The sequence below is a fragment of the Anoplolepis gracilipes genome, chromosome 4 (genome assembly GCF_047496725.1).
Source record: "Anoplolepis gracilipes chromosome 4, ASM4749672v1, whole genome shotgun sequence".
In the NCBI taxonomy this organism is placed as follows: Eukaryota; Metazoa; Arthropoda; class Insecta; order Hymenoptera; family Formicidae; genus Anoplolepis; species Anoplolepis gracilipes.
In genome coordinates this window covers 8,036,512-8,051,232 of record NC_132973.1, presented here as the reverse complement: position 1 = coordinate 8,051,232, position 14,721 = coordinate 8,036,512, and the positions used below count along the sequence as shown (strand labels likewise).

Below are 14,721 nucleotides of genomic sequence, written 5' to 3'. Positions count from 1 at the left end.
CCTGTGACGTCGCGATGGAAGACGATTGGCTGGGTTCTCGCATGCGCAGTCTTCTCGGGATGCGTCCGAAAATTTACTCGAGTAAAAGTAACTCTCGGTCAGCCAATCAGAACAGTGGACTCTTTTGGATAGATTTTCGAACGCAATTTCGCATACGCACTCCTCACTTCGGTGTAATGGCGTCGATAGTGCGGTTCGCGAATTCTACGCAGGTACGATACATTCAAAACATTATGAAATTATAATAATCGTGCAATAATCGTGTCTGATAATTTATTCCTGTAGACTATTATATGTTTTCTTCGGTTACTATTTGGCGTTCCGTATCATTTTCGTGACTGACGTGTTAAAATGAAAAAGGCGAGCGACGAGATTGAGCGCCTTTTCTTTGAATATATTTATGTCATTTCTAACAAATATGTTGTCTAAAACTATATTTCCATACGATTTTCATTTTTTTTTGTATATTTAACGTTTCGAATGCGAGATGCTTGCATTGTTGTCGCCGCCGGATATTAGTCGCGTTTTAATTGTTCGGATCAAGTTTCAAGGAAACTTTGGCGCGCTTTTCGCGTGAAGGCAGAATCGAGAATTTGGCGCGAAATCGACGAAGATGACGTCTCTAGTGCGGTTCGCGAGTTACGGAGCTACGCGGTGCAGTGCAAAATATTGTACATTAATTGTGTTCGACAATCTATATTCTTGTAAGATATATATATATATGTTTTGTTTGATATTTTGCATTCGTATTTGTCGTCGTGATAGACGTGATGAAAGCGGAGCGGCGAGAATGATTGTCAGGTGCGATACTTTGATACGGAATATTTATGATACATTGTGTTTCTAAAAAATATATATGATTCGCAAACGTGCAATCATACATACTGTATTTATAATCATATTTATAGTCTGCTTTGAATACGAAATATATTATCATCGTGATATCGTTTTGATCGTAGCGTCAAATAAACATTTCGGTTATCGAAAAAAAATTGGTTTTTTCTCTTTCTCTTTTCTCTCTTCTCCGTGAGTTGATCGCTTGCAAGAATTCGATGAAAGATGGCACTGATAGTACGGCTCGCGAGTATTTGCAAATTGTGTGATTTAGTTGAAAGTATTTGAACTGCATAGAACGATCGTTTCGAAAGTGCATTTTGCCGAAAGAGAAGATTGCCGGTGAAAGGTGCGTAAAGATTATTTTGTAATAATATATAATAAATTAATAATTTGAAATTCAACATGTGAATTTATATTTATTAAAACGAAAAAATATTAAAGTAGCTAAAAATGTTATTTTGTATCTAATAATATATATTGTCCACATTACTTTATTTCATACATATACTTATAATGATATTTTTTACTTGAAAAAATTCTTAACTCTTATATAAAAATGATATTTGCTTTTTAAATGAAATTTCTATAAAATAACATGTAATATTTATACAATTACAATGATAATTATTAATATCAAAAATTATAATAATATGTATATACAAATACATTAAAATTATATTTATCATATATAATATTATCTTAAATTATTTTGTTATTGACTTCTTTCTTTTTCTATTATGTATAGGCTTATTATAATTATATAAATGTGACTCTTTTATTATTATATAAGTACATTATTTTCTTTTTACTTGTTACTTTATTTCTCCCAAATTTGAAAAAAGCTATTAATTTTAAGGATAATAAAAAGTTGCAACATATATTTTTTCTGATGTATTTTGAATGTTTTTGCTATTTGCGATTGATTTGATTTATTTATATGGCGCTTGGATTACGAGAATGATCTAATTTTATGGAACATGATTTGCAGGAAGTTGGTCGTGTGGCTGCTCAAGTTGTGGTTATTCAACGCTAACGGAAGAACAGAGGATCTGCTGAGGAGCTTCCTGTAGTGACAGATGTGCTGATTTCATCGTTGGTAAGTGCATGTGAACGCTTCTATTTCCTGTAGCCCAGTTTGCGTAGGGCCTTCAGGTCCACGTTACCGTAATAATCTTGGCTGGGAAATGCATAAAAATATTGCGCGTGACTTAATCGTAACATATGATTTCCTTCAATCGGAATCGCGGCTTTTGAATAAGTTTATTATATTATATTGAATAATTATATTATGATATTAATAATGTAATTAAATTATTAGGATTATGATTGTTGCATCAAGTATAAATTTGCGCATTAATTTTTTACTATTTTTTATTCACTGCATAAATTCGACTTTATAAATTGGGAATTCGGTTGAAGGTTGTGTCAGAAGAAAAAATTTTGTTTTATGAAGCGAAAACAAGCAAATAATGACCTCATCATGTTAATCACGCAAAATTTATCACACAATTTTTCTTTATATATTGAATAAGAGTTTGCAAATATTTAATTCATCATTGTATTGTTTGTTTGTTGATATAATAATTTAATTTTAATAAAATATAAATAATATTTATCACATACATACACACACACGTTCCTTTCATTCATTCGCTGTTTCAGTTACGGCGATAAAATTAATTTGCGATATATACAGAATATTCAATATGTGTTAAAATGTTAAATAAAAATTTCCAGTTTTTAACATATTACCTATGTTACGATTAAGTTACATACATTATTAAACTATAATAGCTTAACATGCAACAGATAAGTACATAGAACGTGCTAAGAAATTGGTAGACACACTACTATTAGTATACTAGAAGAATTAAGAAATTAATTAAATATGAATATCAATGATCATTGATCAATTAGAGAGATCAATTAAGGAACAGGACAATTAATAAATTGCCTATATTTTTACCACATATTTGGTATCAAGTAGCTATTTGATTCTTTTTAAATATATACGTAAAAATGTAACCAGTAGCACTCAAGTATAAATAAATCTCAAAATTATTAGTAATTATAATATTAAATAATTGGACCTTAAAATCAAGTTTCTTCCATTATATTAAATTACGTAATTATTAAATATTAAATGTCATTAAATATTATTAAATAAGTGGAATGTTATAAATTGTTTAATATTAGCATCAATTAGCATTAAATATGCGATAAAAATACGAGCTAATATCTTTAAAAAATTTTTTTTCTTTTTTATTGTATGAATTTTTTGACTTAATTAAAAATACATGACAAACCAGACAAATTTGCTTACATATTGGCGCCAAGAGTCGGAAGAATTTTCGAATTGCAAATCGTGAATCACGCGAGTTCATAGATTTGATCTCGTACACGAAATCGAATACTTTTGTCCTTTTTCTGTTTTAATATAATAGTGTATCTTATATATAAAAATGAAAATTTCGAATTTTATTTCCCATGCTATACATGCTGAAAAGTTAGCCTTTCTAATCAGTACGGTCTTTATAAAACAGAAATTATTTTTAAGACTGAAAATTTTCAGGAAACACACATTTTATTTATCCTTTGATGTAAAAATACATCATTGAGAAATAGATACAAACTGTACGTTATTAAAATTAATTCGTACGAGAAATAATCAATATAACAAAGATATCTTTAAATGAGATATAATCAACAGAACATATCTTTAAAAAATTTTCGGTTGCGTTAAGATGTATTTTTTTTTATCCTCAATTATCATGTTTTTATTATGACGAAATTATAAGTTTTTAATCTCAATTTTTATAGTGAACAGAATTGAAAAAGTCAAGAAAAAAATAGATTAAAAAGAAATAAAAGTGTATGTATAGAAAGTATTTATAATAGAGAAAAAAAGAACATTTTTAGATAGACAGAAAGAAAGAGAGACAGAGAAAGAGAGAGAGAGAGAGAGAGAAAGAGGAGAGAGAGAGAGAGAGAGAGAGAGAGAGAGAGAGAGAGAGAGAGAGAGAGAGAGAGAGAGAGAGAGAGAGAGAGAGAATGGATTTTTAGATTACAAAAAAATTGCCGATGAGGCGTCACGATTAATATAGATTTTGTATATCAACCGTTTGAGCATTTCTCAGAAAATTTTTTGGGAATAATTTATGCTGTATTTTATTATATAATAAAAATATTATTAATATTGATTATAATAATAAATTACATGGCATTTGATCAGAGAAAATAAGCTATAATTAATTTTGTTGCATTATATCAGCCACAATAGCAATTTGGGCGGGATTTTATATATATATTTGTATATATAACCATGATTAAATATATATGATTATATATTAGAAAATTACAGGAAAAGAGAATTGTAAGAATATATTTTGATAGAAATATTGCCAATTTTCCTAGAAAATTGTTGTAATAGCCTAAACATTTTATATTTTAGGCGTTTTAAAAATGATACATGTACTTATTGCGAAACACGCTGGTTTACGGACAGAATTTCATGTAATTTTATGAAATTCGATTACATTATTCGTCGCGCTGTAACCGATAATACCTCCATCCCTTTCTTTCTATTCTAGTATAATTACAAAAATAACGATACCCTCTTTATGTTAAGGATTGTACGATTAGGGCGACGAGAGAAAATCACACGAAAATTCTTAGGTACCAAATTAACGACAGTTCGATTGCACGCTCTTCATTCTCTCGGAATCTCGTGGGTTTCGATTCGAGATCGAGCCGTATTCTTATAACACAAAGTGGCAGATAAATTCAATCGTTGCCTTGAGGACGGATTTCTTTCTTTCTTTTTTTACTCCCGGTTCTCGGCGCTGATTGCTTGCTTTTCGGAGAAATCTCTTTTACGCAATTAGGACTGGATTTTCCCTCGATTATGTATGTGTGAGTGTATGTATAATAAAGTGTATATATGATAGAAGAAACAGAGAGAGAACGAGAGAGAGAAGGAGAGAGAGAGAGAGAGAGAGAGAGAGAGAGAGAGAAAAAGAAAGAGAAAGTGAAGAATAAAAATGAGAAAGGAAACAGAAATGAAGGAGATAAAGAAAAAAAGACATGATACACTTAAAACTTTGATACAATTTATTTAGCGTAAAATCGGTGTAAATTTATAAACAATACAAAATAAATTAAAAAAGAGATAACATCAAAAGATATAAAATAGAAGGTAAACTTTTGCAAACGTTTCTATTACTGAATTGTGGAATTAATATGAAATTATAAGACTAAAAAATTATCTAATTTATGTTAAATATTAAAGTACGATTTTGTTAATTTTATTATGATCTTTATTATGAAAAAAAAATATATATTTCGATTTAAGATTATTATACCTTGCAAAAAAAAATCTTTATATTTTAATTCTTTGGATTTTGCACCAAAAATATGCATTAAACAATAGAATTTGATACAATTAAATGAGAAGGAAAGATAAAGAGAAAGAAAGAGAACGAGAGAAAAAGATATATATATATATATATATATATATATAGAGAGAGAGAGAGAGAGAGAGAGATAGCGAATGAATGAAGGAATGAGGTAAATTAGGATTTATTCCTGGAGGGGAGAGGAAGGCCTTGTAGGCCCTGTTGAGGGCCTGGGTTTGAGGGGCGCCTGGTTCGATGGTTTTCTGGGCTCGCTCTGGATACCGGCAAGTAGTTCACTCTTCCGGATGCTCTTCAGGTCCAGGTCGCCATAGTAATCCTCACTGTGAAGCAGAACCGAGAAAAACCCAGAAGTCAAGACATGCTCGGTGCGCGGTACTTGGCGTGCTCTTGTCGTATACTTGCAGATGAGACACACATGCATGCACATATATTATAGGAAGGCTATATTTGCACTTATTGTTAGTCACGAATATTTCCAGAGTACCCGGATTTTTTTCTTTTATTTCGGATAAGATATTGGCAGAGCAAAGTAAAGAAATTCTATTCTTGTTATTTGATTTAAATATGCAAATTTTCATAATTTAATATTTCTTTGTGGATTGCCAAGCAATTAGAAATTAGTAAGAATAAAAAAATTGTAATTAATTAATATAATGGAGTTCATCAAAATTGACTTGTGATATTTACTTACATCATCGATTCTTTATAAATACGTGTAAATGTAAATTATAAAAATATTCCAAATTTTTTAGAAAAATAGAAATCTGGATATAAAGCAACAATTGATATAAAAAAACGTTAGAACAAAGTTAATACAGATATTAGTCACATGTTAGGAGATAATTAACAAACATAATGCGCTGATTAGCAGAGGTAATCATTTGCTAATTTATGATTAAGCGCATGAAGATTTGCCCTCCATAAGAAAAAATTGATTCACGACGTGATCCTTCAATTTTTGTTTTATGATAGAAATTTCCCCGGTTAAATTACTTTTTATACAGTAGTTGCGCAAAACGTCATTAAGTACCGCGAAATCGTGCTGCAACGCGAATATCTCTTCAATTACAGATCATCCGCGAATGCAATTCCACGATATTGTGCCCGAAAAGTCTCGAACACAGTTCCATCCTTAGAGAAGCCTGAAATTCCCTGCCAACGACTATAATTACCGAGATAATCGAATTCGGATATTTTTATAATTATTTGTTACACAATATATTACACCCGTAATTATTTGTTACACAACGCACTTCGTTGTCTTTTTGCCCTCTTGCCGACTTTTCATATCGCGTATTTTTTCGCGACTTGTCCTGTTAATTATTCAATAATAACTTAATGCAGCTACCGTTCTGATAGCGAAAAATAGTATGAAGAAACTATTTTCCATGAGACGATTTTAAAAAATACAAAAAATTAATGATTAATTGATTGCAAAGAAAATTACAGTCCTTTCAAAAAGTAAAACTTTCCTTTTTGATGTTAAAGATTTTTGTAATGATTGAACTTCGAACTCTCGGTTAGGTTGTTCATTAGCATTTACTATCGTGTGAGATTGAAAATATAAAATCTTGATATGGATTATCCATTCACATTGCATTCGATTACATAGTCTCACATGACTTGGATTAGAATTCAAATAATTGTCTCATCGAAAATAGGCTATATTATGCAGGAAGGAGCTAAGTAGTGTGAAGAAGAATTATTTAGAAATATATTAAAAATTTTCTTCTAATATATTTTAAAAATTTTTATCATTTGTAAAAATCTTTTGCTGAAAAATTTACTTTTCATTTTTATCGGTTTTTTTTTTTTCCTCAGAAATGCCATTTTTTTGTGTAAAATTTTGAAGTGTCTCCCTTTCTGCATAATATATAGGGTCTCATGGTAAAATTATATAGGTATTAAAAATGATGCTCACCATCCGGGAACGTCTTCGGGGTCCTCACAAGCGCCGCTACCATCGGCGTCGCCAATCTTGAAGACGGTGCCGATCGGGCAGCCGTATTCCCTGGCGATACCCTCGAGGCATATGTAGTACTTTCTGCAATCTTCTGGATGGGCGTGTCTACTGAAGCTGCCGGATGCACCACTCACTTCGCCCGCGGCCGGACACGTGAAACCTCCGGCGACCTCTGCGATAAATAGGATACAGAATGTTGAAAGAGAGACAGAGAGAGAGAGGGAGGGGTCAAAGAGAGAAAGGCATCTTGTTTCTTTGCGTTACTGATCGGTCCAGAGACAAACGAAAAAAATATGAGATATACATGATGTATAGGAAATATATATCTGGGAGAATAAAATATATGTTTGAGACTCTCGTAATAGCAACCTAATCGACGAAAAGTGTAGAGAAAAACGAATTGGTCTTTTACAATTATATAGTATATAAATTTCCTTATACAATATATATAATTTTATAACATTATAATGTGGTTTATATAACATAAAAGAAAGAGTTACGTATATGTATATTCTTTCTTTTATATTATAAAAATATTATGTAATACAAAATTATATTGTAATGAAATTTTCATATATTTTAACAAAGAAAGAATCAGAGAATAGTTTAAAAGATGTTTGTCTCTTGAATTGTAGAAACTTTCTGTTAGTTCAAGGGCAAATTATAAATAAAAGGCAAATAAGGAAAATAATATTACAAGACTAGCGTAGGCACAAGTAGAAAGGAGGTAGAAGGATTTGCAGTTATATTGTAGAAAGACTAGTTAGATACTGTCATGTTCTACGTATGTTCTATTATCCGTGTCAAATCGCGCGTGACGAGTTCCTGGGTGACTGGACCCGCGCAAGTCTGCGTTATAAAGTTCAACATAGAATCTAACGTTGGTGAAAAAATTAAAACAATTCAAAAAGAAAGATTCAATGACTATTTTAAGCTCTTCCTTACTTAAGAAAATTTTAGGCTGTGAATCTTGAAATCCTGAATAATATATATTATATAATAAAAGAAAAATACCACTTGTTATTTGAATGTAACATGTTTTTGTTCAAATTTTTCTCCAAAGTGCTTGAACCTAACCGGCCGAAACTTTCGAGCTTTAATGAATCAATTAAGCAATTCGCGAGATTAAAATAATCGGTACCTTCGTTTCTGCATTCGGGCACCTGGTCGGCCCACATGCACACTCTAGCCTCACGATCGTACGCTAGTCCGGGGCTGCACTGATAGCGGGACGCTTCGCCGTTCCAGCAGTTCCAGAAGACGTCGCATTTCTTCTCGTCGGGGAAGATGCCGTAGAGGCGAGCGCAGTGAGGTGTGCTGATGGGTGGTTCGAGCTGCGTGCGCTCGCCGCAGTCCACGTTGTGCAGGTAGTCGCAGTTCTCGGTGAGGAACTTGCTGTCGCTGGCGTCAAACGCGAGACCGTTACCGCACGTCTTCAGTTCCGCCACGTTGTTGTCGCATTTCCAATATTTGTCGCACGATAAATGATGAGGGTAGAACCCGAAGTCGTCCGGGCATTTGAAGGAATCCTGACCGCTCGTTCCTGAAACCATTAAGTAAAGATTGTAGATGGTAGGAAATTTATATCGGTGAATTTATTTGAAACTTATAATGTCAATAATTGTGATTTTGCGCTAGATTTTGTGTTAGATTTTTCACGAAGAATCTGATTTTGAGAAAAAGTCTTATCATGGAGGATTTTTAATTGCAGTAGGATTTAATTTAATTTTATATATATATATATATATATGTCTTATATTTAGCTTCTATGATAACGTATATATTCATTAAAAAATAAACTTTGCTATTACATAAAATTATAAATAACTTGGTAACCAATGATTTAAATTTTAATCAATCAATACTTGAACAAAAAATCTGATTTTTACCGTAATTAAATGTTTTTTATATTAAAAAAATGGTAAAATAATTAATAGTTTGTTGAACCGATATTTATATTTTCTAAAGAATAAACAAACAAAAAATGTACAAAAATGCAGAAAATACTGCAAAAATTTTTCCATCTTTTCACTACAAAATTAGAAAGAACTACTTTTGCTTTCAAATGCGCATTTTGCCACTTCGAATTCCTCGGATTGTGGTTAAATGCGACTCCGGTTTTAGCTAGATATCACCGTTCTCCGTAAGAAATTATAGACTAAAATTACATATAACTGTCGGCCGCGAGAGAACCTTCCATTCCAGGATTTCCTTTTCACATTCCCCTTTTAATGCAATGAAAAATGGCACGCAAGTGGCAAAAAATCGACTGACGATCGATTTATTTTACAATAATAAGTGAAAAATAAGGAATAGATAAATAAAAATCTTTTTTTTATCCCGCGTCTTTTTGACGCGTCATCGGGATCCACATTAATTATGCATCTTTCTTTTTCTCGCGAGCGCACGTGGCATATGACGCCTGAATAAATTAAAATGTCTTATGTAAGGGGCAGTACGGGACGGTAACTTTCGCCGGGCGCTTTCACTTTGGGCCCGTGGCCAGGCCCCGGCTGCGGCCGCTCGTAACTGGGCCCTCCCAGCATCCCGTTCACCCGTTCGCGTCGTAAGCCTCAGCGGCGAGTCTATATTTGAGTCTGTCTGCGTGGAACCAGCTGTATTCACTTTCGTTTTCCATGGGACCGGTCCCGCCACCGAAAGCGACTTCGAAATATTCATCGATCAAAAGACTGCATATATTGCATTATCTCCTCTCGCCCCAGGTTTTACTTGCGACTTGTTTTGGAAAATATGCGACGTTAGATTCTTATATAATTACTCGTTTATAATAAAGATTATATAAAGTACAAAAGAAATATATCTAAGTTTTACTAAGTTTAATTAGACCAAGAAATTATTTAATAATTATGCTTAATGATATTGATTTAGATAATATTAAATTTTATTTTTTATATATATTTATGAAATAAAATATATGTAATGTATCAAATATATTCAATATACTTTTGTAGTATATTTTTGTTAAAAAAATTATATTAAAATTTCTTTGATAAGATTTTTAAAAGACATTTTGAAAATTTTTAAATATTTTGTTAATTTTTAATGATTACCTTATATGTTTCTCTCTATCGACTAAGTTGATTGATGAAAAATTTATTATGGATATATATGGGCATTTGATATATAATAATCGATTATGTGTTTAAACTATATATAGTAAATGTTTTACGTATAGTGCATATTTAAATATTGTATGAAAGAAAATTTCTTTTTAACATACATATGAAAGTCCAACATGAATTTCTTTATAATCTCTTATTTTCTATTGAAAGCGTATCCGATATATTTAACATAATTATTCGATTTAAATAGCATTTGCATGCAAAAATTCTTTTTTTATTTTTTTACACCATGAGTCTATGAATTTTACATTTTTTAATCAAACTGATTATTAATATAAATATTTTTTTTAACAAAATTCTTGATCAAAACACATTACCATTAATTTGTCATTAAACATGCAGCTCTCTCTCTTCTTTGAAATTTTTCGTGTAATTAGTTATGCTTGTGTAAAATTCGATATTAGTTTATGTTATCGGGAAAGTATTAGCATAATTGTCGCGAATCGCATCCTTGAACCTTTCTTTGATGAAGAGTGAATAAAAAGAAGGGTCAAGATCTGGGCCAAGGTTATGCTGCGACGACGAGAAAGCATGACAAAAATTTGTAGGCCAGAGGTGAATTTTAATTATCGCGTTGCTTAATTAACGCAACTGCAAGAAGGTTACTGCGTTGGAAAATTTATCATTTTTAAAGATAATTAAGGAAATATTATTTTATCTAGAGATATCAAATTGTGATATTTTTAAGATAAATGCAACATCATTTAATTAATAAAAAAAAGAAATAATTTGAAACATAAAAAATTAAAGAATGCTGATGTAAAATATTAATTATTAATTAATTTAAATTAAAAAAAATATTTTTTAATTTTGAGAAAATGAATAATTATTATATATATATTGTATATTACATTCAATAAAATTTACTAATTATTTTTTTTTGCAATCTCAAAATGTAAATAAAAAATTAATGTATTATTGGCGCAATACATTATAATTGCAAATATAGAAGATATTTTTAGGATTAGAACATTTTTATCGTACAATTAATATGATAAAAAAGTTGTATCTATATAAAAAATATATTATTTTAATTTAAAAAAAGCACATTTTCATATAATTTTTGTAGTTTGAGATCTCTATTAAGTTCTCTATAAATCTTCTATTTAAAAAATTTTTCGAGAAATATGCATTCACACATTAACAAATTTCGTCAGTTTTAAACGTTGATATTTAAACGCGATCTAAGAAATTATATGACATTTAACTGTGGAAAGTGATAGAATTATAATATCTTATTTATAAGTTGGAAATTCTCGCACATGCGACGGCGCGAAGATGAATCGAATCGCGATCGAAATTTCGAAAGTCCAAGAATTATCTCCGCGGATTCTTCGCTCTCCAGCGAGATTCTGGTTGTAGGGGGATTCGGTCTCGATTAAGTCTTGCTCTCGACGCACGTAGGGCGCACTGCTCTACTCTACACACGCGTATATGATCACACACTGATGATGAGATCCCGTCCACTTTCCGTTCATTTCGTTCGAAGTCGAACATCGCATCTCACTCGCGACCTTCTGTATTTAATCGACCCAGTTTAACTTCACCACTCTTGTTGCGCCTTCAGCGGTGAGTGGGATTTTTATTTACGTACCGGCGATCAGTATGGCGGCTATCACGAAGTACGTCCTCATGGTTCAACGAAAAGGTCGACTGTGTGACGCGGAGGTAAACGATAAATTAACAAGAAAAAAAAAGATCTACACTTTTAAAGACACCGCCTCCGCTTCGTTGAGAGATAGAACTCTGTGTTTGGGCCCTGTCGCTCGCCACCTTTATATAAGTCATTGGTCACGTGTCTATATTCCTCCCCCCCCTTCTATAGCTACCACCACCTTCTTCGGGCACTTCGAGAAAAAGTGCACCTCTCTACTTTTCTCGTATTTCTCTGTTTCCTTTCTCTCTCTCTCTCTCTCTCTCTCTTCTCCATCTCACTTTGGGGCTTTTTGTCTTCTTTCCTTCTATGATGCTTCCCCCTCTTTCATCTCTCTCCGTCTCTTGCTCTCTTCTTCTTTCTCTATGTTACGAGGCAATGAAATTCCGTATTGGGTGTCCGATGTGTTTCCATTCTTGTCAGCCTCGGTTGTTCTATTCAAATTCTTGAATGAAGAAATTCATCGCATGAAAAAGAGCGTGATTATAATAATGATATTTTCAGGGAGAATAGATTTCTAAGGAGATAAATAAAAAAGTTAAAACAATATGGAACACATAAATATATAATAATCTTAAATTATATAATAGTTACAATGAAAAAAAATTTGAAAGATGGAAAATGATAAAATAATAATGAATCATAAAATATGTATGTAAAATTGGACTGTTTCGGTTGTTGAGTTTATTATAATATTGAATTAAACTTTCATATACGTAATTAGGTGAATTCATTATTCACCTTATTAAAAAACGTTTATAACCAATTTAATATCAGCAAGATAATTACATATTAAATAATGAGTTTTCTATTTACACATATAAAGTATATGAATTATTATTTAAGATATCGGTTACACGTTCTTTTCTCACTGCAATGTAAAGTTGTCCTTGTAAAAATAAAATAATATCATTTAAGATTATTATTACTCTGGAATTTAATAATCTGTTATATAGAACAGAGCTTCAAGTAGTATGTTTAGAGAAAGGGAAAGTAAAGAAAGAAAGATGTGGTCAGATAGAACGAAAGATGTGGTCAACTTTTCTTTCTTTTATCTGTGTCGTTAAAGAAAAAAGTTGTACTTTCCATATTATTTCATTCTATTTTGCATATTTTATTTCTCGAAAATATACATACATTTTATTTTTAATAAATTTTACTCGGTTTATTTAATAATTTGGCTTTTAAGAGTAATTGATTTTACATCAATACATTTTACATTAATTTTTAAATTATGTTATTAATAAAAAATTTAATTAAATTTTCTATTTATATTTTAATATATTAATAACGTTATTTAAAAAATATATTAATAATATAAAATATATTAATTACTCTTAAAATTGTTGAATAATGAATAAAATTTATTAAAAATAAAAATATATACTTACATGTTACACATTGCACATTATTATAATTTTACGCCTTAGTTTTCGCGATGTTGAGTCTATTATTGAAATAAAGCCACATTTTCTTTCGTCCATAAATGCTATTTTAATCCCGAGACATCTTCCGTCGGTGAATCTTGAAAAATTGCTGAAATAACTTTTAATATCTTAATGCCTACGAGTCTATTTGTTTTTTTCCTTATCCATGTTATCTGTTGTATTAGAGTCGCACGACCAGTTTTAGAGTCTGGTTTTTGCAACAATTTTGTCGAAGAATGGCACTTTGCGAATTTCGAAATGTCTTGTCTCTTTCGAGAGTCGCAAAATTCCGCGCTAAAAGAAAGAGAACTGTTCTTCTTTAACATATTATACTAAAAGAAAGATTAAGCCGGCAACATTTTTTTCTCAAAATTTATTTGTTGTTAGTATTCTTAATAAAGCATCTTAATCTCTTCAGTATTTTTATTTGTCGAGAGATATAAATCAGAATTTATTATTTCGAAATCTTTCCGTATGTTTGTAAATACTCTTGAAATCCTTGAAAAATTTTTCGATAGATTCGTGTAGATCACCGATCACAAAGGCACAAAGCTATGCATATAATTTTATTTCTATAGGCGTAATATGTGAATTAATTATATTACACAAGAGGACGGCGATGGATACGCGTTTGCATATCGATAAATTCGTCGAACTGTTTTCGTACGCGTCCGGCGTGTGTTGCTGACCATGATCGCACGATTTGCAGAATACCGGTCGGCTCGTGGCTATAATAATAATTATACAGGACTATGATACGTAGTTATAATGACGATCGTAAGGCCACGATTGATTGTGGTGCGATATAAAATAACGGGGGAAGGCCATACTCGTCTGAGACGGATGAATCATTTCGCCGAGACACACCACCCTCTTTGGAATATATATTCTCATTCGAGACTGCGTCCGTTATAAGGTGAGTCGCTCGATTATATGTTCTTATGTGTTTCCGGACGTTATCGTATCGATATTCAGTCTTACTATTATATGTAAAAAGAAGCATTGAAAATATGACAAATTATTATTTTTTTTTTCAAACATGTGTGTCGCTCTTATGAGAGAATATTTTTTAAACAGAATTTATCCAATTTACAAGAAAAATATATTTAATTTTACTTTTTTTTTTTTTCTTGAAACTTACAATATTTGCGCGTCGTAGAGATATTAATAATATTATAAAAATTAATTTTAATTAATTGTTACAAATAATATTATAGAATATTATATAGATTTATAATTAATTATATGTCAATATAAATATTATATAAAAAATATAAATAAA

General features: G+C 31.0%; 1 protein-coding gene across 2 annotated transcripts; it reads right to left on the bottom strand.

Annotated features, from left to right (window-relative positions):
- Nucleotides 1-1,712: 1,712 nt before the first annotated feature.
- Nucleotides 1,713-12,115, bottom strand: Gasp (Chitin binding Peritrophin-A domain-containing protein Gasp). Of its 2 annotated transcripts, none has more exons than XM_072890795.1 (4): nt 11,953-12,115; nt 8,357-8,758; nt 7,174-7,387; nt 1,713-2,014 (listed from the first exon to the last, which is right to left on the bottom strand). In XM_072890795.1, the coding sequence occupies exons 1-4, from the start codon at nt 11,990-11,992 to the stop codon at nt 1,954-1,956; spliced, it is 717 nt and encodes a 238-aa protein (XP_072746896.1). In that variant the 5' UTR covers nt 11,993-12,115; the 3' UTR covers nt 1,713-1,953. The 2 variants fall into 2 exon arrangements, with proteins under 2 accessions (XP_072746896.1, XP_072746895.1); XM_072890794.1 differs by lacking the exon at nt 1,713-2,014 and adding an exon at nt 5,358-5,572.
- Nucleotides 12,116-14,721: the final 2,606 nt, after the last annotated feature.

Excerpts from the sequence above, each read along its gene's own strand:
- Gasp (XM_072890794.1), bottom strand. The coding sequence starts at position 11,992 with ATGAGGACGTACTTCGTGATAGCCGCCATACTGATCGCCG. Across the intron at positions 8,759-11,952 it reads AGCCGCCATACTGATCGCCG|GAACGAGCGGTCAGGATTCC; the intron begins GTACGTAAATAA and ends TAATGGTTTCAG. Across the intron at positions 5,573-7,173 it reads CCCGAAGACGTTCCCGGATG|TGAGGATTACTATGGCGACC; the intron begins GTGAGCATCATT and ends TCTGCTTCACAG.